The sequence below is a fragment of the Sturnira hondurensis genome, unplaced genomic scaffold (assembly GCF_014824575.4).
Source record: "Sturnira hondurensis isolate 20B ecotype Veracruz unplaced genomic scaffold, ASM1482457v3 Scaffold0024385, whole genome shotgun sequence".
NCBI classification, from domain to species: domain Eukaryota; kingdom Metazoa; phylum Chordata; class Mammalia; order Chiroptera; family Phyllostomidae; genus Sturnira; species Sturnira hondurensis.
The window spans coordinates 301,645-328,625 of record NW_028097016.1 but is presented as its reverse complement, the minus strand read 5'-3'; the positions used below and the strand labels follow the sequence as shown (position 1 = coordinate 328,625).

Below are 26,981 nucleotides of genomic sequence, written 5' to 3'. Positions count from 1 at the left end.
CCACCAGTGCTAGCATGAAGCATAGGTTCCCCTCTTCCCAAGTGTTGTCCAGGGTCCCTCCTCAGGAGCTTAGATGGCCAGGGAAAGCTGTCCCTTTATTCTCACCACTATCCAGGAATGATCCAGGGACATGATGGACCCCCTAGACCCATGCCCTTGGTCAGTGCAGGGCTCTGCCGGCTTGCTTGAGGGAGAGCAACCTGGAGAGGCTTCCTGTAAGAGGCAGCAAATCCTAGCCTAGTGTCTTCAACCAGATGGGGTTTGTCCCTGAGGCACAGTGAGGCTGGAGGGGAGGGAGTAGCTCCTTGAGCGGCCTCAGCAGGAGACAGTGAATCGTGAGGGGGTTGGGGAGGCTGGAGAGATGAGGGCAGATGTGGGGGTGCCCCTCAAAGGCAGGGCTTCATTTCTTTCTGAGTTCCCACCACCTCAGGGCACAGCTTCCCTCTCTCACACACTGCGGTCTGCTAGCTCCTGGTGGCTGAGTGGTCCAGGAGAGGGGCGGATGGCCCCGCCCCCCACCACACCCCTCCCCTGCCACGCCCTGCCCACCCAGGGACCTCCCATGGACCGGCTTCCTCATGTCACCTTGCAGGTTGAGGGAAGGAGCCAACAGGGAGATCCTGGGCATCATTGTTTCCTACAAAGTGAAAGTGAAGCTGGTGGTGTCTCGGGGCGGGTGAGTGCGCTGGTGCAGCCCCGACCGCTAAGTCCAGGGGCAGTGCCCCTAACCACCCACAGCCTGCTGCCCCGTCCACCTGCTTGCTGGACTTTTTAGCTGCATCCACCTTGAGGGTGAACCAAGCTCTAGGACTTCCTTTTCTGTCCCTTCTTCCTCCTCCTCTGCCCCCTTACTCTCTTGCTGCAGAGGCCTTCAGCCCCAACCTTGCCCCTCCCATCTTCCCCTCTGTCTTCTGCCCCGCCCCTCCCCGTCCTCCCCTCTGGGCACATGGGTGGGGGGAGGCTTCCCAGAGTCTGTGCTGTGGGGTACCTGGGGGGCCCTGCACCCCTCATCACACCCTGGGGTACAGCACCCACCCCCACTCATGCCCATGGTGATCTGCTGGGGACTGAGGACCCCACAGCTGGAATAGGGGGTGTTCTGACTCTCTCATTTTACAGATGGAGAAACAGAGGCCTGAGCCATTCCCCAAACCTCTCCTGCAGTCTCCTCCCCTGATCTCAGGGCTCGGGCTGGGAGCCAGGGTCAAGGCCGTGGGCCACGCACAGTCCCTGCCCTGGAGCGTAGTCTGGCGCAGGGAGGCTCAGAAAGAGCTGCCTTCCCCCATACTGTTGGTATAAACCTAGAATTAGGGTTTCTAATTTGTCACAGGCATTTTTTTCTAATTAATACATTTGTGCACACGGATGGGGAAGCTGATAGCCTTTGATGTTCAGTCCCCTCTATTATGAGAATCCTGCCTCACGCAGGTTGGCAGCGTGTAACTTGACCGCGAATTATAGGACGTCTCGGAGCTGCCGACCCCAGCTCCCACGGCCTGAGACTCTCACAGGACCTGGTCTCCTCAGGCTGCTTCCTGGAGAAATCCTTGGTGAATCCCAAACTGCTTCCTCCCTCGAACAGGCCTCCCAGGAGAGGCAGCTCAGGGCTCCGTTCTCCTGTTTCCTTTGCAGACACGGGTCCTGTGGCTCAGCAAGGCCTTGTAGAGGGTTTGGCCGAGCCAGGCCCAGATCTCAGGGCCCCCCGGGAAAGGCTAATGCCGTGTCTGTCCTGGATGAGCAGTTACGGCCATGCAGGGGGTGGGTGAGAGTGTGTCCCAGGGTCTTCTCAACCGACGGACAGCGCAGGTGGTGAATGAACATGCTTTCTGTTTTCTTCCGCTCTGAACTCTCTCCTGACCACCTCTCCCGCCTCCTCTGACCCACCCAGCCTGTTGGGAGACCTTACGTGCAGGTAAAGTCCCTCCCTTCGACCTGATGGACCCACCTCCCAGGACTGCAGGGCCCTGGGTTGGCAGGAATCTTATGGGTCACTTTGGATTGCCAGGTTCAGCCATGCACTGGGCTTGGAACCCTCTCCTGAGGGACCAAGGGGATGCAGTTTTTCCATTAAAAACCTCACCCTGCTTGAGCATTGCACCCAAGTGACAAGGACCTTTGCAGATCGCAGAGCCAGCGTTTCTGATCTAGAGAGTAGCCCCCAATTAGTCTGAATTATAGCATGTTTTGGAGAAATGTCAGCTTCATGGCTTCCAAACTCCTCCACTAGTGAGAACGGACTGCAGGCTGAGGGTTGCTGAGGAGAGGGCTTGTGGAGCTCAGCTTCTGTCGACAAGACTCCCTTTCCGCCAGCGGCATCCCCATGTGTTCCAGAAAAGGCACGTGCCCCCCCCACAGAGGTTCGCCTCCTTCTGTCACAAGATGGTGACATTACTGATCCCCAGAAATCAGTTCATTTGCACTGGGGTGCAATTCAGTTCAATCCAGTTCAGTTCAATTCAATGTATTTCAGTAAAGATTTCCCGAACCCAGCCTGTGCCCAGGCTTGTGCTGGCTGCTGAGGTTCCAGAGAAGGATCAGACACAGCCCCCGCCCTCGATCGCTCCTGGCCTGGTGCGAGGTCAAGGTTCAGATTCTTCTGTCCGTCCGTCCATCCGTATCCTGTAGGGTTTTAGTGGCAAACTCTATCTTCCACCAGCTTCTGTTCGGAGAGCTCACTCTACCAAGTGGACCTGGAAAAGCAATCCCCTTGTGAAGCAAAAAGAACCAAATTGTTTCAACAGCCTTGGGAAACCTCCCAGTTCTCACTGCAGGGAAGTCAGGCACAAACTTCACAATGTAGCCAAGCCTTTACCCACATCACCTTCTGGAAGTTCTAGTGGTTCTGGAACGTAGGTGTTGTTATCCCCATTTTCCGATGAGCTCAGTAGGACTTGAGGATGTCAGGTGCCCCCAATTGAGTGGCGGGGCTGGTGGAACAGACCCTCCTGGTTGCCTGTCCCCTCTGCTCCCCTGTCCCTTCCTTTCTCCCAACGGGGCTTGCTGGGCAGCAAGCTCAGGAAGGGGGGGGTTAGTGGGGCGGCCCAGGGGGATCCGCCCTCAGGCTGAGAGGAGGGGCTTCGGGGTGCTTTTGTCAGAGTGCAGAGCAGAGGGTGGGTGATAGCACCTCGGTTATGAGCGGCTATCACTCAGTGGTTCAGGGAGTCAGAGGCCTGTCTGTCACTTCACATTGATAGCTGCTTGCCCTTGGGGAAGATTCTGTCTGTCCTTGTGCCTCAACTTCTCAATCTGTATGTTGGGTACAATAACAGCTTGTAAAGATTAGAGTAATTCTGGGATAGCCCCCGGCACAGAGTCAGTGCCTTGTAAGTACCTGGTCTTGTTATTTTTCTGGCTGTCAGAAGCGCTGGCTGGTGCCATCACCTCCACGGCCCTGACCCCCCACCCTCCCTCCCATCTCCATGCCCAGCACAGACAGCCCCAGGGCCTGGGTCCCCTGAAACTTCAATCTGATTAAGCAGGCCTCAGCAGTGCGAGGGGCAGGAGGCTAGGGCCACCTGAGCACTTCCCAGGAGCCTCCTGGAGATGCTGGGAGATGGGCCGTGGTGAGGGTCGGGGCAGGGGTCCCAGCCAGGAAGTTGGGAAGGGCAGTGTCAGGGAAGGCTGGGCTGGCTGTGGCTATTTGAGGTTGGCAGGGTCCCTTGGCACCTCTGGAACTACCAGTGACCAAGATGCACACACTGTTCTAGACAACCCTCTTCCCACCCCTGTTCCTCCTCCCAGCTCGTGGGAGTCCAGGAATCCTTCTCAGGAAACGGGTGGTTTCCCTTCTTTTTGGATCCAGGATAAGAGGCTTGCTAGTTCGACTCCAAGGAAGACTGAGGCTCAGAGGATGGCAGAACCAGGGCCTGGGGCCAGATTTCCCATCTCTCAGCCCAGAGTTAACTCTTCTGACCACAGCCCACCCCCCTGGGCCCCTGGGGCCCTCAAACCAACGGGGCTGATCTCACAGCCAGAGACTGGGCTGGGGGCTCACCAGGTCTGGGTCTCTGTTTCAGTGATGTGGCCGTGGAACTGCCCTTCACCCTGATGCACCCCAAGCCCAAAGAGGAACCCCCACACCGAGAAGGTAAGTGGGGTCTGTGGGTCACTGGGGTGGGGGTTTCCAGACAGCCAACACCCTTCTCCACCAGCTGCTGTATTTTCCCATCACCCCACCTCCCTCTGGGTCAGCCTTCAGCCCTGGGTCACCCCTCTTCCCCAGCTCCCCGGGATCTTTTGTGAGACCCGAATTCCTATTTACCTCTACCTCCCCATGAAACAGAGGTCTGGCTCTGTTCTTTATGGGGATGGGCGGAGGCTGGGGTGGAGGGGGCCCCCTGGCCGTGCTTGGAACCCTGTCTTGCATCCAGGTGTAGGGGAGGGGCTGCATGGACAGGGTGGCCCCTGGACACAATATCCCCACAGTTTTTCCAAGCGATACCAGATTGCTCATACTTCATTGACTCTCAGACTATTCAGTCAAAAGAGACATTATAGTATGTACCACAAAGAAAGAAAAATGTTCCCACAATTAAACTACGCAACGCCATCGATTGTAAAAATACCCACAGTTCAGAGATGTGAAAATGGTTGTTTTAGAGTCAGTAAGTCATGCATGCAAGAAATGAATCTAAGTCACGTTGGGAATATGCCTGAAGGAGCAGGGCCAGAGGCTCCTCTGTGTGCTGGGGCTGCGGTGGGCCTCTGGGGCCGCCCGGAACCCTCCGGCCTGCCTCTAGGCTGATGCGGGGGTATTCCCGAGACCAGGAACCAGCCTTCCTTCCCTACTCCCTTCTTCCCTTGCCCTCCTCATCTTAGCTTGGTGTTTCCGGGGTGTGAACCTCTGCCCCCACACCCACTCACCACTAATCCGTGGGTACCCACCCACCCTGTGTTCAGTTCCAGAGAACGAGGCACCAGTAGATACCAATCTCATAGAACTCGATACAAAGTAAGCGGAACCCTGCCTGCAGACGTCTGGGGGGGAGAGCCTCGGGGAGGTGGGTGGGGCAACAGGGTTATTTGCATATATGCTTATTAATCCCTGATGAGCAGCTGGGCTAACCCCTCCTGCTGAGAGCCGCCTCTGCTCGCCTCTTCAGCAACCCGCTTGCCTGCATGTGACTTGAAGGACCCTCCGTGCCTGTTCCTCTTCCTCCTGACTTGGTGGGGTCTGTTCTTCCTCCCTCATCCTTGCACGTCCGTCAGTCCGTCCACAGCACCTGCTGAGCTCACACAGGGCTGGTTCGTGGCCCTGGGCTGGGACTCTCCTGCCTCCCCCGTGCCCAACCGGTGGAATCAAGCTGTGGGGTGGGGGAGGTTCTGGGGATCTTGTTGCTCCTGACTCCTGAGGACTGATGCGGATTTCCCTGCGGCCAAAGGCCATCGGCTCGCCGGACAGTGGCCAGAGGGGGAGACCTGGGTCGACATCGCCAACCACCTCCGGGGCAAACCAGCTTTTTGGCTTCAGCTCCAAATCCACTCTTCCCTTCTCTGCCTGGAGATATTTGGGATCTGGGGTCTCAAGTCACCCCATGAGCATACCCCACACAGCTGGCTGAATTCTGGGAGATGGGGGACTTGAATGGGCCTAAGTGGACATGTTTCATGGTAGAGGGGAGCTCATTGTTCTTAGAAGCAGTCCTTAGTCCTGAAACCCCACTCAGGCACCCCTTTCCCCACCCCACCATTCCTCCGCCCCCCTACTTAGACTTGCTGCCAGCCCCTTCCTCTCTAAGACCCGGCAGGGTAGAATGGGAACCGAGGCTTTCCTGGGGCAGGGTCTTTGAGGTTCTCTCTTCCATAAAGCCAAGCTGGCTCTTTCCCCAGCAGAAGTGGAGATGCTTCCTAAGAGTATCTCCTTCCTGGGTGGGTGGGGTTTCTTGGGCTCATTCTTGGGGGATTCAGAATATGCTGTAAAACTGCTGATGGCCTGACCCCTCGGCGTGGGAATAAGTCATTCCTCTGGCCCCAGCCCAGCTTCACCCCCCTTACCGCACCCCCAAACTGCTCGAGGACCGGGTCACTTTTCAGCCCTCAGGCACGAAAGGCAAACTTTGGCCTTCCTCTGGCATTACCACCACTGGCTGGAGGCCACATGTGACCAGTCCTACGGTCACTGGTGGGCATCGGGATGTGCCAGCCTGGCAGGCCCGCCCGCCCACGGTCAGCCCTGGAGGCTGGTACCCGAGTCCCACTGGCAGGCAAGCCCTCTCACTCCTCTGAATAAGCCTACTCACCCTGCCCTGCAAATACCCCTCGTTTTCCTTGTCTTTCCCACCAGCGACGACGACATTGTGTTTGAGGACTTTGCCCGTCAGAGACTGAAAGGCATGAAGGACGACAAGGAGGAGGAGGAGGACGGTACTGGCTCTCCACGGCTCACCGACAGATAGACTGGGGCCAGCCCACCCCGGGCAGCCCCAGGTCCTCTCTCCTGCACTGGGCTGCTCGTTCGTCTTCTTCCTGTCCTGGTGCCCTGTCCCCTCCGTTCTTCCGTTTCTACCATGGGGCCCAGTGGTCTTCCAGGTTGTGGTGGTGAGCCTCTGGCCTCAGGATGGGCCCCGCATCCCCGTGCTCCCAGGGCCACCTGCGCCACCATAGCCCTCTCACTGCAGTCACCTTTTCGTCCCCCTCCCTTCCTGCTGACCCCCAGAGAGGCCACCGTGGCTCTGGCCTTGGACTTTGACCTGGGATGGGGAACAGCCGGGAGGATAGGGCATTGGGCTTGGAGGGGTGGGGATGCGGCTCAAGACTGTGAGAGAATGTCCACGGTCCCAGCTGGTTAGTACAGTCTGGCAGCTAAAGGATGACCATGCCAAAGGCCACCGTCTTCTGGCTGGGCCGGCAGCCCACGGATGGATTCTCAACTGCCCGTTTGCAGTTCTGACCCACTTAACACCATTCTCCTTCTACGCCCATCCCTGCCCCATGTCCCTCTGCATCTGACAGTGACATTGGTATAAACCCCAGGAGTGGAGAAAAGCGACTGGCCTCTCTTACCAGCAGTTACCTAGTCTAGGGCAAGCAGCGTGAACTAGCCCAAGTGTGTTTCAGTGTTGTCGGGGTGTGGTCTCCTAGCTACCTGGCATCTTACCCAGGTTGTCCTGTGAATAAGCATGCGCAGAGAGAAAGGAAGGAAGGGATACTTTCTTCAGAAAGTACTTCCTGCCCCTGCTTCCAGGCAGGACGAGCTGAAACTCCAGAGGAGGTGTCCTGAAGGTGGCTCTGAGAGGTGGGTGCAGGGGCCGGAAGCGGAGAGTCTGCCCTGTTCTCCTTCCTTGTGGACTCGCAACTGGTGAGCCCATGGGAAGCAAGGCTGGAAGTCCAGAGGGGGCTCGGGACACCAGTGTCCTTCTCCCTCCCCTGCAGTTCTTCTGGGCCAGGCTGGACTGGCTGTGCAGGCTGGGAGACAGTGCGAGGCCACCAGGCCCACAGGCAAGAGGGGTCCTTCCTCAGAAGGTGGCAGGGTCCTTTGGGATACCCTCACCTAAAAGGGGGCTGCCAGGTAGCAAGGAGCCCTTTGTTTCCTTGGGGACTTGATGACCCCCTCAGTGGTTCCCAGTGCCATGGGGACCCCGTACCCATTGGCTGGTGTGTGTGGTTGACGTCAGGGGTGTTTCCAGGGTAACAGGGCAGGCAGGTGATGAGGTGGAAAGTGTTTGAAGGTCTCTGTTGTTGTCTGGTCTTTGCTGCTCATTTACTCTGTGTCCTTGGGCAAGTTCCTTTCCCTTTCTGGGCCTCAGTTTGCCACCTAGAGAACCAAGGGATTTGACCCGATGATCACAAAGGGCCCTCCCAGCTCTGTCCTCCAAGAACTTGTGAACATTAAAGTTTCTGGCTCAGTGGGTAGAGCCAGGGCCACTAACTCTGTTCTGTGCCTCCAGAGGGGCTCACTGGTCAGACCCTGGCAGCGTCAGGGCCATGGAGAGCTCTACTTTCCCACGGCAGGCCTGAGCAGGACCCTTGTGGGGCCTCTGGGGGGTTGCCTGACGTCAAGGTGTGGCCACAGCCAGCACGGGAGCTGCCTGGCCCCGGGGCCTGAGTATGAAGAAAGGACAGAGCTTACATTTGCCGAGCTTCCAGCAGGGCTGGAGGGCTGCTGGGGATAAGGCCTCCAGTAACTCACAGCCGCTGTAGATGTGGACGCCTGAGCTTCACCTTGTACCCAAGCAAGTACACTGATTGATGGGGCAAGGGGCTCTCTCCTCAATTCCTGCTTCCTTCTCTCTCTAGCCCATACTTGCCTGAAAAGGGGGACAACCAAATTTCATTACACAAGTTGAATCTCAACACTTTTCAGTCCAGGCCCTCCTGGGGTGGACTGGGCAGCCATTTCCCAGGGTGAGACCGCCAGCTGCTGTTCCCGGCTCTGCATCAAGCCCTTCCCTCCCGCCTCTCATGAAGATTCAACCCTAGGGAACCCTGCTCAGGTGAGGATCCAGTCAGCTGGGACAGTCACACTCCCCTGGCCAGTCCCGGGCCCTAACTGCGGGCACCCTGGGCATCAAGCCCCCACCAGAGCTCGCTGAGTGGTTCGCACTCCATCGGGCGGCTGTAGAGCCAATGGAATGCAGGAGCAGTGCGCCACAAGCATGTGGTCGCCAGGGTCTTCTTCGGGAACCTTTGGAGCTGGGATAAGACCCTTTAGGATTTGGGGTAATCACTCTGCTCCACACCTCCTCCTCCATCCCTGACCTGTGCACATGAAAGGCTTGCCCCTGGTTTCCTGAGTTTCCACCCCACCAACATCTCCCTCACCCTTTTGGGTTTATCTCCGTGGTTACCCAAAATTTCTCCAGCTGCAAGAAGCATCATAGTGCCATCTAGCCTTTTACTCTTTGGGTTCAGGGCTGCAGAAGGGCAGTGGTCAAGTTCATTTGAATTTGGCTTGACCATCCTCCGCTGATACCTTAATTGCTCAGCGCTGAGCACTGGAGACACAGAGATGGGTCAGTCCCAGGCACTGTCCCAGAAAGCTCGTGGCCAGGGAAAGTCATGGAGGAAGAACAGGGCCATGTTATTCATGGCCCCAGGGCCGCTCCTCGTCCACATAGTGCCTTGCTGCGAATCAGGAACGGTGCCCCTTCCAGGTGGACTCCGCCTACACTAGAATGGACAGCTCTGTGAAGGGTGCCCAGGCTGGAGTTTAGCCCTGCTTGCCCCTGGGCTGGGCGCGCTCCTGCAAGCCATGCACTGCAGCTTGAGGGCCCTCGGACCCATGTTTCCTCTGGCCTCTTCCTGTGAGAAAAGCCCAGATCCTCTTCCCAAGCTTCTGGTTGGCTCTAGACTCCTATAGTCCCAGACATGACTGGACCCCTCTCTGCAGAGCCCCTTTCCATCTGGAGTCAGGTGAGACCCCTGAGTGAAACTGGGAGTTGGGGGCACCCACTGAGCCCCAGGCCCCATCACACAGTGTCAGTTCATTCTGTGCATGCTGTTGGGTCCCGTGCTGAGCACAGTGCCACACTGGGACTTGCCAGTGGGCATGAAGGTGGCACGTAGGTAGCAGTTTAGGGTGGAAGACAGACTGTGGCCCTGAGTGAAAATCCCTAGGCAGAGGGTCAGCTGGGCTCCGCATTCCAACTATGAGAAGAGTCAGTCCCAGTGAACCCGAGGACTGGTATCTGGCTGGACCCCACCAGCCTCCTCAGCCTCGGGAGTACTGTTCCAGCTGGGGAGTCGCTGATAAGCTGCTTCCCATGGCGCTGTGAAAAGCACGCTGGCCTAAAAGCCCACGGTGCCTCTGTGTCCTCATTGTCATTACTCGGCTGAGTAGCCTTGAGCAACTCACCCAACCTCTCAGCCTCGGTTTCCCTGACTGTAAAATGGGACAGCAATCCCTTCCCGACTTGCCTCAAGGAATTGTAAAGCTCAGGTGGATAGCAGTCAGTAGACTTGAAAGTCAGCTCTGTAAATTGCAAATGGCAGCACAGGCCACAGCCCTTCCACTGCAGCCAAGTGGCCCAAGGCCTCCGAGGAAGTTTGCTGTGGCCTTCTGGTCATCTCATTTAGGCAGATGTCAATGAGAAGGAGATGTAGCCAGGTCGGCTTTGGTGACCCAGCTGAGGAGAAAACAGAGGCACTATTCAGCAGTGCCATGCCTCAGATAATGGTCCCAGCAATCGGGACAGAGAGACAAGACATGGGTACTGTCAGTGGTTGGGGCACTGGGCCCAGGTTGGTGCAAACTTCCAGCCCCCAGCCCCTAATCACTACTCCATCAAAGAACCCAAGGGTGACGTGGAATGGAAATCGCCTGCTCCTTCCCTTCAAGGTACAAGGCCCCTTCCGGTGTCAACCAGAGCTGCCAGTACTTCATGATGATACTTGGGACGTTATTTGGGGCACTTGGGGGAAACCCAGGCCTCTTACATGTGGTGCTGAGCCACAGCTGACCTGTCCCCCAGCAGTTCCAGCAGCCCACAAAGGCGGCTTCTCCCCTGCCAGTGACCGGGGATGGGACATCCTCAACCCATCCTGGAGGAAGGCGTTAGGCCCCAATCTTGAACTCTTTCAGGGTCTCATGGTCATCAGCCTATGCCTGTTCTGGTGTTTTTCTTTTCCAAGTCAACAAGGACCAAAACAGACTCCCCCACCCTCGTGCATAAGCCTGTGACTCAGCCCGGGCAGCTCCACCACTTCGTTCTCCCTCCGGGACTGAAATGGCCAGCCCGAAGGGGCAGGCTCTCCACCTCTGATGCTCGCCTGCAGGGCCACCGCACAGTGGCTTCAGAGAGAGGCCTGTGGAGGGGGGCATCCTTCCCCCATCACTCTCTCCCAACCCTTTACCCCAAAAGGGAAGTCGAAGCACAGGTCCCACGGACCCACGATCGGTAGACACCCTGACACAGTGGTTTTCCCACCAGGCGCTGTGGGGCCCCTGGTGTTCCACAGCGCTTTGCCGGGCTGCTCAGGTGGGAAGGGAGGGGTGGAGGCGTGGCCTAGGCCTCCAGCCCCGCCCCCACCCCCACTCCCACCAGAGCAGCTCTGCTTTTATCTGTCTTGCCTACTGAAGTTTCGGCTTCAAAGTTTCTTTTGGAGAAAAAATTTCTTCAAACCACGATTCCGAGGTTTGATGTTAGACCAGCAGGCACACGTTCTGCCCTTGCTCTTCCTGGTGGAATGGCTGTAGTGTTCCAACAGCAGGTACCTTTGTACCGGAACTTGGGTCCCAGGCCCAGGCCCAGTCATTTGCTTATTCACACACACACACACACACATTTTGTCATTTGGTGATTTTGTAGCCCCCGGCCCTGAAGCCTGGGCCTAGGTTTCATTTGGGCAGGGGTCTGGTGCTCGGTGACGGGGGGTCATGACCCTGACATTGGCCCATGCAGCGCGGGGGGGCAGTGGGGCGTAGAAACAGGCCCAGCCCTCACCTAGGACTCATGTCTGTACCCAGTAGGACACCCAGTTCTCCTGACCCAGGCACGAGGGATGACCGAAGGAGCAGTGTGATGGGTGGAGACACTAGAGTCAGGCTCCTCTTTACATGTGGACGGGTGGATGGCAGTCCAGGTTTCTAGAGGAAATGCTGAGGCAGGACTTTCCGGCCAAAGGCCCTCCCGTGAGGGCGGGATCTGCCCAGAGAGGTTCCAGGCAGCAAGTTTCCCTGGAGCGATTCTGCTAGGACTCCACTCCCACCTTTGAGGGTAGTCGTGTGTGGGGGCTGCAGGAGGGTGCCTGAGGGAGGCTGGTCCCCCACCTGCAGCCTCCCAAACTCCCCCCCTGCCAGCCTGCCCCTTTGCCTGGGTCCCTCATCAAGGCTGAGGGTGGGCACCTTGGTGAGATCTGGACCAGCCCTTACACAGCATCTTGCCCCTCCCCCACCCGGGGCATTCTAGGGGCAAATGTGAGGCTCAGGGCACTGCGAGCCGTGTGGCATGGAAGAAAGCGTGCCACCTGTCGCTCTGTGTTCAGTCCGAGTGTGTCCTGGGAACCCACTGGCCTCAGTGTCTCTGTGTGCGCTGTGGGGCTAGCACCAGGCTCTGCCCACCTCACAGGAATTACGACTGCAAGGATTATGAGAGGTGTGGGTGTGAAAGGTGCTTTCACAGGAGAAGTGGGAGCCTCTCGAGCTCGGGGTGCGACCGTGGCCTGCGCTGCAGATCAGCAGAGCGCTTAGGGGAACAAATGTGGGGTGCACGGTCCTCCTGGAACGTGTCTGCTCCGTGGGGTCAGCCACAGACATTGGGAGTGGGGTGGGGACGAGATGAGGGCTGGGGCGCCTCTTCCCACTCGGAGTCAGTGCTCAGCCTGGTGCACGTACTGGGTGTGGGGACTGGCCAGTGACTGGGACAGCTCTCCAGGTCTGTGGCCCTCTGTGAAGTGATTAGTTTGTGACACCCTCATTCCTGGGCCATCTGCCAGGTTTATTTGTTGTACCCGTGGCATTCCTTGTTATCTCAGATAAGTTATTGCAGTTTATTCAACTCTAACAGGACAGTGAACAAAAGAACTATAAATAGATGTCCATTAAAGGTCTTTTGTGACAGGTGCTGGCTGTGCTTTTATTTCTGTCCCATAAAGCAAGTGCTGGTCCTGACACCCTGGACTGGTGGAAAGGGCCCATGGCTGGGTCAGGTGTCTTCTTCCCCTGTCTGTGGTCCCAGCTCCAACCTGGTTGCTGCACCCCATTCCAGAGACCGACAGGATGCTCTCTCCCCCACCTCTCCTGCCGTTTACCAGCCTTGAGGCCTTGGGGAAGTTGCCAAAACTCCGATCCCTGTCAGGTCCACTGGGTCCCGTGACCCCTGGTTTGCTCCTGGGGTGAAGCCATCCCATTTTCTCCTAGCACCACTGACCACTTCCGCCGAAGTCCTGCCCCAGTTCCAGCCCTGATTCGTGTTGGGGTCCCCTTTCCTGCTCTGCTGGGTCTTCCCAAAGTCTCCCCTGTTTTCCACAACTTACCCCTGCCTGTTCTGAAAGAATACCTGGGAGGAGTGAGGATACAGGTGCAAAAGAGTCAAAATTCTAAATGATAATGTGCAGTATTAACATGAAAGGAAGGTGCTGATGAATACAAAACAACTTTCCTAGAAAGTGAATTATATATGAAAGACAAACTTTGACATTCCTATAAAATGATGCACAACTTAGATCAAAGCATTGCCCTCCTGGCTGGCCAGAAGGTGGCCTGTTTCCTGATGCCCCTCCCAGCCAGAGAAGGGGAGCGGGAAGATACTGACCCTCGAACCAGGAGACCTGAGCTAGTTTCCGTTCTGCCCCCACATGGACTAGATCAGTCTGAGCCCAGATAACCAGCACCTGTGCCCATATTTCAGTAGCAGGAATTTAATTGAAAAAACTGGTTACAAAAATGTTGTGAGAGTTGAAAGGGTAAATGGGACATGAGGCAACCCAGAGATCAGGTGCAGCGGGAACCCGCAACCACCTGTGTGGGTGTGGCGAGGAGGTGGGCTTTATGGGGCTGAGGAACCAGGGCTGCCCAGCAGGGACGTTGCGGGAGAGGGTATCTGAGGAGGCTGGACCACAGAAGAAATACAGCTATTGCTGGAGATGCTGCCTGACGCTGAGAGAGTGGGAGAAATACGCTGGTTTCTCCTCTCCTACCGCCCTCTGATTTCGTGTGTGTGCCTCCTACGGGCTGAAGCTCATTTTCAAGGGATCTTTGGAAACGTAGTTTGCAGTGGTCGCTGCCCTGCTGTGCAGAGTCAGAGAAGGCCAGGGGATTAGACGGGAGACCAAACAGGCAAATCACCAGCTTCTCCTTCATCTTCTCACCCAGAAATAGAAATAACCACACTGGTCTTGATATCACAGTGTAGAGGAGGGCCCTGACATCTGACCAGGATGCTGAGCAGGGGGAGGGACTTGTTGCCTCTGAGCTTAGAGCTCACTTCCCACCGTCATTGCCTGGTGGTGCTCCGGGACTTCGTTTATCCAGCTTTTGGAAACTCCAGCAAGTCAAAATCAACTGGGGAGGCATTTCAAATTCTTGCCAAGACAGGGTAAGTCCACTATAGCTTATCTCTCCTACTGATTACATAGAAAAACTCTGGACAAAAATACGAAACAACCTACCTAATGACTCTGAAAATTAAACAAAAGGAGGAAGATGGTGCAGAGGACTCAAAATTTGAAAAAGTAATCTGGGGTCAATTTCCCCTTCTTTCCTCTTTTCTCCTGTGGATTTGTGCTGAAGTTAGAACCACCAACAATGCAAGGTAAGACAGGAATTAGGGTCTAAACCTAAATTAGTTGAGTGTCTCTAAACATAACAACAAAATCAACATTCCACAAAGGATCATAAGTGGACCGAGTCCACACAATATGACATTCAAAATGTCTAGGATACAATCTGAAATTATTCAACAAACAAAGAACCAGGAAAATATGACCAATTCTCAAGGGAAAATACAATCAACATATACCAACTCTAAGATAACTTTGATGCTGGAATTATTAGAAAAGATTTTGAAGTAGCTATTAGAACTTGAAAGTGATGGAAAGATAGTGGCTCTCAACAGAGATTAGAAACTAGAAAATGAGCCAAATGGATTTTTTAGGACTGAAATATAAAATACCTGAAATTAAAAATTCACTGGATAGGCTGAAGAGCAGGATGAGCGTGACAGAAGAAGAGTTGGCGAACTTAAAGACAGATCAGTATAAATCATTCAATCTGAAAAACAAAGGAAAAAAGACTGAAAAAAAATGAAGATATTGCTGCAGAAAAAAATTGCATGAAATACATAAAATTACAAATTTGAGAAGCTGAGCTAATTCCTGACTCAAAGAAAAGCATATAATAAACATAACCAAACTGCTGAAAACCAAACATAAATGGTAATATATTGAAAGCAGCTAGAGAAAATGACACACTCTTTTTTAAAAAAAAATATATATGTATATGTGTATATATATACATATATATGACAGATTTTTAAAAAGATTTTATTTATTTTTAGAGAAAGGGAAGGGAGGGAGAAAGAGGGGGAGTGAAACATCAGTGTGTGGTTGCTTCTAGTGCGCCCCCTACTGGCAATCTGGCCTACAACCCAGGCATGTGCCCTGACTGGGAATCAATACATTGACACTCTGGTTCCCTGGCCTGCATTCAATCCACCGAGCTACACCAGTCAGGGCCAAATGACACGTTCTTGTACATTCTTCCATACAAAGAATGATGATTTGATGTAGCTTTCTCAACAGAAAACGTGGAGGCCAGAAGAGAATGGAACAACATCTTTAAAGTGCTAAAAGTAAAAGAATTGTCAACCCAGAATTCTGTAACCAGGGAAAATATCCTTCAAGAATGATTTAAAATAAAGAGATTCTCAGGTGAAGAGAATGTAAGAGAATTTGTCACCAGAAGACCCGCAATAAAATAAATAAATAAATAAAAGAAATTCTTTAGGCTGAAAGGAAATAATGCCAGAGATGAATCTGTATCTCCAGGAATTAAGAGAAACAGGCTACATTGTAAATCCTGAGTTCTTTAAATACATGTGACTGCTGAAACAAAAGATTATACATTGTCTGATAGGGATATCAATGTATCCCTCTATAGGGAACACATATGACAACTATAATGTAAAGGTAAGTGGGGGGAAATAAAAAGACCTATTTCTGAGACTTCTGTATTATATATACTTGAAGTAATCACATATTAATCCTGAGTATACTATGAAAGGTTATATATGTATATGGTGATTCCTAGAGCAACAAGTAAAATAGAGCCAAAAATATAAATTAAAATGGCGTACTAAAAATATTAATTTATTCCAAAAGAAGGCAGGAGAGTTGGAACAGCAAAACAAGAATCAGGAAGGACAAACAAAAAAATAAAAGTGATAGACCTAAATCCAACCATATCGATAACTGTATTAAATGTAAATGGCCTAAACATAATTAAAAGGCAGAGACTGTCAGACTGGATTGAAAAAAAAAACCAAACAAGATTCAGTTATATTCTGTCTACAAGAAACCCACTTTAAATATAAAGACAAAACCCTGGCTAGTGTGGCTCAGTGGATTGAGCACCCGCCTGCAAACTGAAAGGCCTGGTTTGATTCCCAGTCAGAGCACATGCCTGGGTTTCAGGCCAGGGCCCCAGCTTGGGGCATCTGAGAGGCAATCAATCAATTTATCTCTCTCACATTGATGTTTCTCTCTCTCTTTCCTTTCCTTCCACTCTCTCTAAAAGTAAATAAATAAAATCCTTAAAAAATATAAAGACACGGATAAGATGAAAGTAAAAATATGGGAAAAGTAACTATATAAACAACACTAAAAAGGAAAGCTGGCCCCGGCTGGTGCGGCTCAGTGGATTGAACGCTGCCAACTGATTTTCTTTGAAGATGCGAAGGCAATTAAATTGTTGTGTTTTCAATAAATACTGCTGGTGAGAATGTGGAGGAACTGGAATGCTCATAATGGGAATGCAAAATGGTAAAACATTTTCTTAAAAATTTAGTTTTCAATTACAGTTGATGTACAGTATTATATTAGTTCCAAGTGTACAGCAGAGTGATTATTCATTTATATGATTTATGAAGTGATCACCCTGATAAGACTAGCAGATACTTTGGAAAACAGTTTGGCAGTTTCTCATAAATTTGTATTATAGAATTGTACACCTGAAACCTATACAATTTTATTAACCAATGTCACCCCAATAAATTCAATACAAATTAAAAATTAAAAAATAAACATGCTATAAGACTTAGTAGTTCCACTCCCAAAGGAAATGAAAAGTTACATTCCTACAAAAGCCTGTACACGAACGTTAATGATGCCCACATTCATAACTGTCAATGACTAGCAACAGCCCAGATGTTCTTGCACAAGTGTGAATGGATGAACGATATATCGTACAGCACACAGTGGAACACTGATCAGCAATAAAAATGAACCAACTCGTGATAGCGACAACAGGGATGAATCTCAAATGCATGAGACCAAGTGAAAGCAGCCCGAGTTAAAAGGACAAATCGTACATATCACTGACACAGCATTCTGGAAAAGGCAAAACCGTGGGGACAGTGAACGGACCCCTCGTTGCCACTGGTGGTGGCTGAAGAAGGGTGGGCTACGAAGTCACAGCAGGAGGGGTTTGGGGTGGGGATGGAGCTGCTCCATGTCTGGATTGTCCAAATCAACTGTATGCCCCCAAAGTGGATCTTACTCTATGCAGATATGTACCTCAATAAAGAAGCAAAAGGGCAGGACCAGAAGACACTGAACAATTTATAGCCCACTGTAAGGCCACAAACGATGTTTACTGGGCCAGTACCATTTGCTGGGGCTTACACTGTGCCTTGAAGACACAGAGGTAACAGGCACACCCACTTCCTTCCAGGAGGCCTCAGATTCATAGGAGGATGCGGCAAGACAACGTAGGGTTAGAGTTGCTTCCGAGTGGTCTTGGAGATGGGCCCACATGCACGCACTGCATGCCTGCGTGAGAGCACTGATGAAGGGCCATGAGGCGCATGAGATGGGGGAGAAGGCAGGCTTCCTAGAGGAGGCATTGTCTGAACCGAGTTTTGCAGGATGAGGAGTTAGATAGGTAAGGAGAGGCTATGGATATTCCAGGTAGAAGGGAAGGTCCCTGGGAGGCCTCAGGGGGTGAGGCAACCTGGGGCCCTCAGGGAGTTGTTAGGACTTCGGTGTAGCTAGGATGAAGGGAGCCAGCAGAGCTGACAGGAGATGGGCCCAGACCACAGCCATGGGGAGGGAGGGTACCGATAATCAGTTTCAAGAGACAGGCTTTAGCGGGGCAGTAAAAGGGATCAGATTCATGCATTTTTAGGGTCACTCTGCTGCACTGTGGAGGATGGACCAGAGCAAGAGACTAGAGGCCGGGGGACCAGACAGGACCTAGGGCAGGGGGACCAGACAGGACCTGGGGCAGGGAGACCAGACAGGAACAGGGGCAGGGAGCCAGCTGAGAGATGGGAGCCAGCCAGTAGAGCTGGGGACCAGATGGGGAAGCAGAAGAACAGATTAGAGAGATATTTAAGGGTAGCACAGCCAGGGCTTGCCTCCCATTTGATATTTGAACTTTCAGTCCGAAGAAGAAACTGTACTTGCTGTTTCTTCTGCCTGGATTGATCTTTCCTGGACTCTTTACAAAGCATGTTCCTTCTCATTCTTTAGAGCAAGCCACCTCCTCAGAGGGTTCTGCCTGACCACCCCATTGAAAGGACACCCCTCCCCACCGCTGTCCCATCTCTCTGTTTGTTTCCCCCTGAGAAGTGTATTGTTTATTTACTTGTTTACAGTCTAAGCACATGGCTCTGGGTTCTAAGCCTAAATTGGCCCTTTATTAGCATGCCGTGACACACGATTCATTTTTATGTGCTTTCTTCATTTGCAAAGTGGAAATAGTAATAATACCTGCTTCACAGAATTGTCATCAGGGTAAAATGGGTTAATATGTCAAGTGCTTAGAACAATCCTTGGCACATAGTAAGCATATATGTGTTATTTATCACGATTATTATTTTATAAGGGCTTATACCTTGTCATTTTCTTCAATACTGTATCCTCAATTTCTTACTAGCACAGTTCTTGGCACATAGTAGGCACTTAAAATACTTGAATGGGTTGTGACTCAATGAAAGAGGAACTTTCTCATCTTCACCAGCAGGTGACGCACGTATGCAAAGAAAAGTTAAAACTGGTTGGGCTTCTGCACAACTCTGTCAGCAGACGTCGCTTCGGAGGCAAGGAACCTCGGCCGAGCCACCAGAGCAAGTTGATCAGATAGGACTCTGGACAACTACTGCAGATGGAGGGCCCGAAAACTATAACTGTATTACAAAGTCAAAGTCAAAGTCAAAAAGCTGAATTATGTTTTGCATGAATACATATTCTAAAGCTGTATTGTCTTTCTGTTCTCTCACCTGAGGGAGCAGCTGCAACAAGGAGCTGACCCTGCAGGCATCCAAGAAAGGGAAACCTCGGTTCAGTGAGGTGGGGGATTGTGGGCGCCAAAGGGAGTGGGCGTCTGACACACAACGGTAGGAATCCACAAACCCTGTGTGATGCTTCTCCCCCGTGCCGTGGACATCTCAGGGCAGGGACAGTGCTCACAAATTGTCTCTGTGCACCAGGACTAGGGACCTGAAAGGGTACTGGGCCTCTTCGGGGAGCTTCTAGTCTGGTGCTGACATTGGTCCAGAAAACCAATCTGTACAAATAAACGTCTGGGGGATGGGGTGCAACGTGACAGGAGCAAGGGTCGAGGTAAGGACAGCAGACAGCCCTGAGCTGTCCCGTTGCTCTCAGTACAAGGCATTTCCGGCAGAGTGGGCTGTGTGAGCAAAGGCGTGAGGCTTGGAATACCTGAGCTCAGTTACTGAAATCTGAGTAATTTGGTGTGGCTGGAGAAGATGCTGTCTAGTGTGGATGGGGGACAGGGTTAAGGTCAGGGAGGGTATTAGCTGTCTAGTGCTGGCAGGCTAGCTTAGTCTAGCAGTCTAGCACTTTTCCTCCCCCACCCCGCCCCCGCCCCAGGTCTTTTCAAAAGTCATTGGAGTCCAAGGCCCACCAGCCTGGTACAGCCCTAGCTTATTCTCGTCCCCGTGTAATTATTAATAGTGGCCGCTTTCACTGTCCAAAGTGGCGTGGTGTGTGTGGTCACATTAGTTGGGGGCCCCCCATGTGCTTCCATGATCACAGCGACCCCATCTCTACTGAGGACAAGAGCAGGCCCTGTCCATCTCAGCAGCATCTCAGCGGAGACAAGAGGCCCAGCGAAAGTGAGTTTCAGGCCTGGGACCATGGAGAAGGATCTCGCAGCAGGGTTTCTGCCTGCCGTAGGCTGGAGCAGGCTTCTGAGGCCTGCTGCTAGGTGCTAATGGAAGCTGAAGAGTTCTCTCCACCCCCTCCTCATTCACACTTCCTTTTTGCATCTCCAGGCCACCACAGGCTTGGGTCTGCTGCCAGAGGCAAGGAGCCCTGGGGCTGGAGACACAGAGTTAGGAGGTGGGGTGGGCAGGGTCAGATCCTCAGATCCAGAGCAGGGCAGGGATGCCCCCAGGGTGCATCCTGGGCTCTGGATCTGCTCTGCTCCTGATGCCCTGTGTGACCTGGAGGAGGGCTGCTAGGCTTTCTGGGCCTCAGTTTCCCCTCCAGTACAATGAAGGGTTGGTTGAGGTGGTCTGCACAGGATTGGCCAGCACAGGATAAATTGCCTTGAGGCAGCACTAAGGGAAGGGGGCTGGGCAGTGAGGGAGAGGTGAGGGGGTGAAGGCAGGGACTCTGAAGAAGCCGAGTGCATTATCCCAGGACTATTTACTGCCCCTGCCCCTTCTCCCAGTCTGGGAAAGGCCATGCCCGTACATTAGTCTGCTAGGCAGAGACTTAATGAGGAAGACGATAGACTTCAGGGAGTGCAGGCAGTGCCTCTGGAGGGCACGAGTCCAGCCCCAGCCAGGACGGGGTGAGGCGGGGGGGGGGGGGGGGGAGGACCTGGAGCCAGACACAGGCAGGGCTGTCCATGCTCAGTGTCAGACTGGGCCCGGATGGCAGGAGCCAGCTCTGCCGTGTCCACAGCTGAGTCCCTGGCACCCAGTGTATATAGTAAGGTCTCAACCGGGATTTCTGAGTGAGAACCAAATGATTTAGCAGGTCAGGCTGAGCTCAGACTGAGGCCTCGTCCTCTGGACCCCAGCCTGGCCCTCACTGAGGGACACGCGGAGGATAGGGGTCACAGATAAACTCAAGGAGATGGCTCCCTTTGTTTTTGAGAAAAAATTTCACGGTTTTTACAGGGTCACAGAATTCTGGGGAGTGACATGTTCCTCAAAGTACACAGCTGGTCTCGCGTCTATCACTTTACTGACAGTTACACACCTTTTCTCTCCCTCTCCCGCTTTCTACCTGCCTGCTCTCCAGGGGACGTCCTAGATGGAATTTTCCCCCTGGCACTTGGCCCCTGCGGGCCCCTGCAGTCTCTCCCCACCTCAGCCTTCCAGCAGCGTTCCTGGCGTGAGATTGAAGGGGGAGTCTGGCCTTGTGGCGGGGCCTTGGCAGTGCTGAGGGGGGCGCTGGAGGGGGTGGGTGGCGTGAGGGTATCAGGGCACGACTGGCCAGATCCCTCCACCTCTCCTTTTCCTATACGGGATCGTCTATCGCACCCACGTCCCTGACGTCTGTGAAGGGGGAGGTCTCTCTACTGCCACCCAGTACAGAACGCAGGGGAATCGAATCCGTCTTACATCCTCCTACCTACTCCTGGCCATGAATGATCTTCTCCAATTCTCTGACTGATAAGATCTTCCTGTCTGAAGGTCTTTCTCTGTTCTGCAAACTCCTACTCATCCTTTAAAACCCACCCAAACCTGACTTCCTCTAAGAAGTCTCCGCAGGTTGGGTCAGGGGTCCTTACTCTAAACTTTCAGCTTCCCGGGACTTGTTTTCTCTAAACCTTGATTAGGTATGACTCCTGCCCTAGGTCATTCACTTCTCTGGCGCTGGAAAAGTTGTACTCAGTAGAGGCTGAGTGAATGGCTGGATCTGCAGAGGAGGCAGGGCTGGGGGCCCTGAGACCTAGTGATAGTCCCATAAGACCAAAGGTCACTAATAGGCTACAAGGAGGATGGCAGCCCAGAGACAGCATTTAATGGGCACTAAGGTTAAATGTCAACTGGCATACGTGAAACTATCAATTGTCTGATTTTTGACAACTACCGATTTGATACTTAGCTCAGTAGCAGCTCTCATATAAACTCTCAAAGATGTTTGCTGACAGCAAACCCACAACTAACAGCGTGTTTTATTTGCCAGGGCTTATTGCAGCCTTTGGCCATATCATCAGAGGGCACATCTTTGGAACTAGGGAGGTGACCTGTTAAAGACAGTTCTCTAACCATGTCAGAGACACAGCCACCACTTTCCTGGAGGATTTGCCTTTTGAAGGTCATTGACAGGTGGGAATGATTCAGGAGAATGTGATCCCTTCTCATGAGGAATGATGGGGTAGGGGATCTGCTAGGAGAAGCTAGGACACCTGCATTGGTCCTGACTCTGCAAAGAGTGGTCCTGGGGTGAGCTGTACTCCTGGCCCCAAGGCAGAGCTGGGGCTGGACTGTCAGGAAGTCCCGGCGGAAGCCTCTGGCACTTAAACGAATGCTCCCGGGAAGAAAGGAGTGAGCACCTTACAGAGAGAGGGTGCTCCTTACTGAGGTATTTTGAGAGATGGCTCCCACATTACCTCTGAGGTCCTTTTCAATGTTTAGAAGGCACATATTCTAGGATGGTGCAGCCCTACAATCTAAAATGCCAGCGGTCTGGACTTGGGCCGCGTGGTTCCAGGACTCCGAGATCCTCGGTGCGAAACAACCCAGCCTGGGGAACCTGAGGCAGGAGGTAGGCCTCTCAGCCTGGCCCCCCTGGCCCCACCCAGCTGCCTCCTTGCTCCCACATATCCCAAGGAGCCATTTCATCCACCCCCACCTCGAGGCAGCTTCTCCTCCCAGGCTCTCACATACCCAAGGGAGCAGTTCCTACACCTCTAGACAGAAGACTGTGGCATGACAAAGGGTAAAGGAAGTATCAGATAATTCGTCAGAGGGTTTGATGGCAAAGCAGCAAATAACGAACCATCCATTCTCTTGTCTGAATTAACTGACTCGGTTCTCCATGGCTGCAATTCCTCCCTGGTAGCCTCGTGCAATGCTAGCATTTATCAGTCCAACTACATCTCCCCCACCACCCCCATCCCCACCGCCGTGGTGATGAATAGAAGGGTGAGAGGGTGTAGAGGAAGCGCAGCTCCTGCCTTGGCCGTGTATGACCCCATCTCAGAGGGTAAAACGCAGCTCTGTTTGGAGAGTAGTGCTATCCCAGCGGGAAGTCTATGGGCCGAGCCTCCACCCTGCTCTGTCCAGTCAGAAAAGACAGTCCAGGAAAGACACCAAGGGTCACCGCACCTCAGGGAGGTCCAAAATGCCCTCCCAAGTATCCCCTCCAGCCCCTTCAATGCCCCAAGGTCGGCAGGAATGACACGGCATGACTTACAAGAGTAGAGTATTGGAGATTATTGCAGCCTTTATAGAAAACTGTCCGAGGGACATCCAGATTTCTGGGGTAGGGGTGAGAAGGCAGGCCTCAACCAGTGTGTTGGAGGGCGACTTCCCGTGTGCAGAAGCAGCACAGGCCAGCCATTCTGCCTGACCGAGGGGTGGGAGTCAGGGAGAGGCACCCGCCTCCCCACTCACCAATTGTGCTTTGGGATCATGCAGAAGGCAGGTCGCTGAGGCTCTGACCCTGAACAAAAGGGCGTGTGCCTGAGACAGGAGGTGAGACCCCCTTTCCTCTTCCAGAAGGCATGGAGTGGCGGGTAGGGAAGACCACAGCAGGAAATCCTTAGGGGTAGAGACACATGGGTGGGAAACAGCATGTACGCAGCAGCTCCCAGCCCTTCAGAGACCCCTTCCGTATCCCTCACTGAGGCCATGGTGAAGGGGTGACCCTGGTTCTGAGGCCTGACTTTGCACCCTCAGGAATCTCCTTTCTCTGCGGAGACCCACCAGTATGGATGAGGTGTGTGGCACCTGCACCTGTCTTGCAGGGCTGGAGACTTCATTTTAGGAGGTAAAAAGGGTGAGCACATTTCAGGGATGGATTCCTCATTGGACCCCGACCTAGTAGTGAGTGGGAGGGGTGAATATTGAGTGTAAGCTACAAGTGTGGGTGGAATCAAGAGCCTCAGACTTGGGCAGGGGTTGTAATTCAGATCAGGGGGAAGAGCTGAGTCTGAGATTGGGGCAAACAGAGTGCTGGGGGATCAGAGCCCCAGCAGGAAAGGCTGAGGATGGGCTCCACACTAAGACTACACAGTGTGCGCCTGTCTCTGGGATGGGAGAGACCACGGGAGCTCAGCCCCAAGCAGGGGCCAAAGAAAGAAGGGGCCTGAGCCAGAGCGGGGGTGGTGGGTGGTACTAACACACCCTCTGACTAGGGGAGAGCACCGAACACTTCGGAGCCCCGGGACGGGGGTATCTATGCAGGATGGAGGGCTCGGAGCTCTGGTATGAGAAAAAAAGCTCAAAGTCCACAAAAACCTTTTCGTGGGAGTGCTCTGCTTCTGAGACCCAAGTGGGATGTAAGGGCCCGAGCTGGAGATGGGGGTCAATGAGGTCTAGGGTGTTTCCTGCTGAGAGTAAAGGCTTAGGAAGAGCTTGGTGAATGCAATCTCAGGACTTTCGGATTTTAGGACAAGGTCTCTGGGTGAGTCTTAAGAGGGCGTGAGGGGAGTTGATGGGTCCGGAGCCTGGGATGGGTGGGTAAGGTTTCTGGAATCAGAAGGTGGGTATCTGGTCTTTGATGGTGAGAATTCTCAGAGGCTGGGAAGAAGGGGGTGCAGTTTGGGGTCTCCAGGTGTGTGTGTGGGTGAGGTGGGACGGGAGGTGAAGCCAGAATTCAAAGGTCTCAGGCAGGTCAGGGGCAAGTCTCAAAAGCCCCAAGCTCGCGGATGTTCCATACCCACTGCTTCAGGCCAGGTAGCCTCAATAGTCACCGGCTGGCAGGGGCACCCCCAACCTCGAACAGGCAAAGCTCAGAGGCCCGAGCTCGGGGAAGTGGTGCGGGAGCCAGCGGGGGCAGCTGGGGCGGGCGCACGGCGCGGGTCCGCATCCTGCTCGTAGCGGTAGTGGTAGCCCTCCATCTGGTCCCGGCAGGCCTCACGCAAGTTGCGCATCCAGCGCTGGATGCCGCGGCGGTTTAGGTAGAGCACCATTAAGAAGATGAGGCCGATGAGCGCCAGCACCAGCCCGAAGAAGACATAGGAAGCTTCCAGCTCCGGGCCGGTGAGTTCTACTTCTTCCCCACGACCTTCGGCATCGCGGTCCGCGCAGCGCAGCTGCGCCTCGTCCAGGTCCACGAAGGGCCGATCGTGCAGCAGCCTCGGAGCTGAGCATCGCAGGCGCCGCGCGTCGGGGACGCGCTCCGTGGCGTTACGCAGCCAGGCCAGCAGGGGGCGCGCAGCGCAGCCGCAGCGCAGGGGGTTGTCGGCAAGCAGTAGGCGCGGCACGGGGAGGTCGCCATCGCGCTCAAGCGCGCGCAGGTCGTCGGGGCCCAGACCGGTCAGCTTGTTGAGGCGCGCGTCCAGCTGCTCGAGGTGCGGCAGGCGCAGCGCGGCAGACGGCAGGAGACTCAGTGCATTGTCCGCCAGGCCCAGGAGGCGCAGCTCGCCAAGCGGGACGAGCGCCGCGTCCAACGCGGCCAGCAGCGCGGGGCCGCCCCGCGCCAGCGCGTGGTTGAGCTGCAGCGAGCGTAGTGTCGGCAGCCCGCGGAAAGCGCCGGCGCCCAGGGCGCGCAGCGGGTTGTGGCTCAGGTCCAGCGCCGACAGACTAGGCAACCCGTCGAAGGCGCCGTCTTCCACCACCTCGATATTGTTGTGCGTGAGGCGCAGAGCGGTCAGTAACGGCAGGCGCACGCCACCCGCCGCCACCTCCTCCCCGTCCGCGTCCCCGCCGGCGAAGGCGGCAGCGCGCAGCACCGTCAGGTTAGCGCCCACGATGGTGAGGTTGCGCGCGTCGGGCGGCACGTCCCTCGGCGGCTGCCGGAGCTCGGCGCCCGACGCGCAGCGCAGTAGCAGCTTGGGGCTGCCGAAGCAGTAGCACTGGAAGGGACAGGGCGCAGCGGGCTGGCTCAGTGCTGCTGCCACGAGCAGCAGCCCCTGTAGCAGCGGCCCCCTTGGCTCCGGTTGTCCCGCGCGCGGGGCCATCGCGGCAGCCCCCGCATCCAGCGCCCGGGTCGCCGCGCTCACCAGTGAGTTCGGAGCGCCTTGGGGGCGGGGAGGGGGGCAGGTGGGGCAAGTCCTTGACCTGCAGATGCTGGCAGTCGCGGTCGGTCCGTCCACTGGCTCTAAAATCCGAGGAACCTTCCCTTTCCTGGCTGGCGCGAGAAGGGTCAAGTGGGGAGCGGAGCCCCCCGCCCCCGGTGCCCTACTCGCCCTGCGCGCTGGCCTCCGGCTTCCGCGGCCGTTCTGGGCTTGGAGCCGAGTGGGCAGGGTTTGCCTCCCCCCCCCCCCCACGCCGCCTCCTAGCCTCCTCCTCCGCCCCCAGCGGAGTCTCCGCGCCCTCCTCGCAGAGAGGCGGGGTGGGAGGCTACCGAGAATCTGGGCTTTTGGCTGCTGTGCTTTCTCTCTCCCCTTCTCGGACTCCGGGTCTGCTGAGAAGTTTGGTTCTCCCAGGTTCTCAATGCCTCATCTCCTCCACTTCCCATGTTTAAGCTGGTTCCTTCTTCCTCCTTCTCTGGCACCTGTGGGGCTGGGCCAGACTGAGGAGAGCAGGCAGGTGGGTCAGCACCACGGAGTGAGAATTTGGAGGAGAACTTTAGCGTCCCCCCCTACAAGCGCAAGCAGTGATGAGGGGTGAGCTGAGAGTTACTAATTTTTCAGGCTCTTCCTAATCTCTGTGATCTAGGAGAGAGCTGTGCAAGGAGAGACTGGAAAATCCCCAGCCTCCGGCCCCCTCTGCTTGAACCCCGATTACGTTAGGGCTGCCTGGGTTACCACCACTGCGAGTTTAATAGGAGCGTTTTTTGACCCCGTTCCACCCAACCTCCGAAAATCAGGGACATCCCCTCCGCTTCCCCCTCGCTCCCAACTCACTGGCTGCTAAGCCAGGAGTTCTTTCATCTGGTCCCCTCCACTAGGCTGGACTCTTCCTCCACCACTCTCCCAGGCCTTGGGACTAGTGACTGGTGATTCAGCTCTTTCCTGTCCCCTCCCTACCCCAGCTCCTTCGCAGACACCCCGCTAGACTGTACTACTGGGTTTCAGGACCCTGGGTTGTTGGACACCATCAACTGTCCCTCCTTCCCTCCGTGGTGCCCCACCTGTGAGTAATGACTGGGTGGAAGGTTTGGGGCTTCAGTGGTGGGAGAACAGGAGCAGATTTTACAGCATGGAATATGGAGAGTTAAGCTAAGGGGGTTCAGGGATGAGCTGTTTATGGGTTTGTTTAGTTCTGGATGGACTTTTTTTTTCCCCCAGAACT

At 54.4% G+C, this 26,981-nt stretch overlaps 2 protein-coding genes across 5 annotated transcripts in view; one reads left to right on the top strand and one right to left on the bottom strand.

Annotated features, from left to right (window-relative positions):
* The window catches only part of ARRB1 (arrestin beta 1), a 71,320-nt gene extending 58,824 nt beyond the window's left edge, over positions 1–12,496 (top strand). For 3 of the 4 annotated variants that reach the window (XM_037038429.1, XM_037038426.1, XM_037038427.1), the window contains exons 12-16: positions 593–676; positions 1,889–1,912; positions 4,017–4,087; positions 4,900–4,951; positions 6,284–12,496. In XM_037038429.1, the coding sequence (XP_036894324.1) occupies positions 593–676; positions 1,889–1,912; positions 4,017–4,087; positions 4,900–4,951; positions 6,284–6,395 (343 nt within the window). In that variant the 3' untranslated portion in view covers positions 6,396–12,496. The remainder of the gene's footprint in view (positions 1–592; positions 677–1,888; positions 1,913–4,016; positions 4,088–4,899; positions 4,952–6,283) is intronic. The other variant, XM_037038428.1, reaches the window with a different exon arrangement.
* Positions 12,497–23,015: 10,519 nt separating this feature from the next.
* Positions 23,016–25,946, bottom strand: TPBGL (trophoblast glycoprotein like). Its single transcript, XM_037038425.1, has one exon. The coding sequence runs from the start codon at positions 25,703–25,705 to the stop codon at positions 24,536–24,538; it is 1,170 nt and encodes a 389-aa protein (XP_036894320.1). The 5' UTR covers positions 25,706–25,946; the 3' UTR covers positions 23,016–24,535.
* Positions 25,947–26,981: the final 1,035 nt, after the last annotated feature.

What these genes read in the sequence shown, in the direction of transcription:
- TPBGL (XM_037038425.1), bottom strand. Translation starts at nt 25,705, where the DNA reads ATGGCCCCGCGCGCGGGACAACCGGAGCCAAGGGGGCCGCTGCTACAG.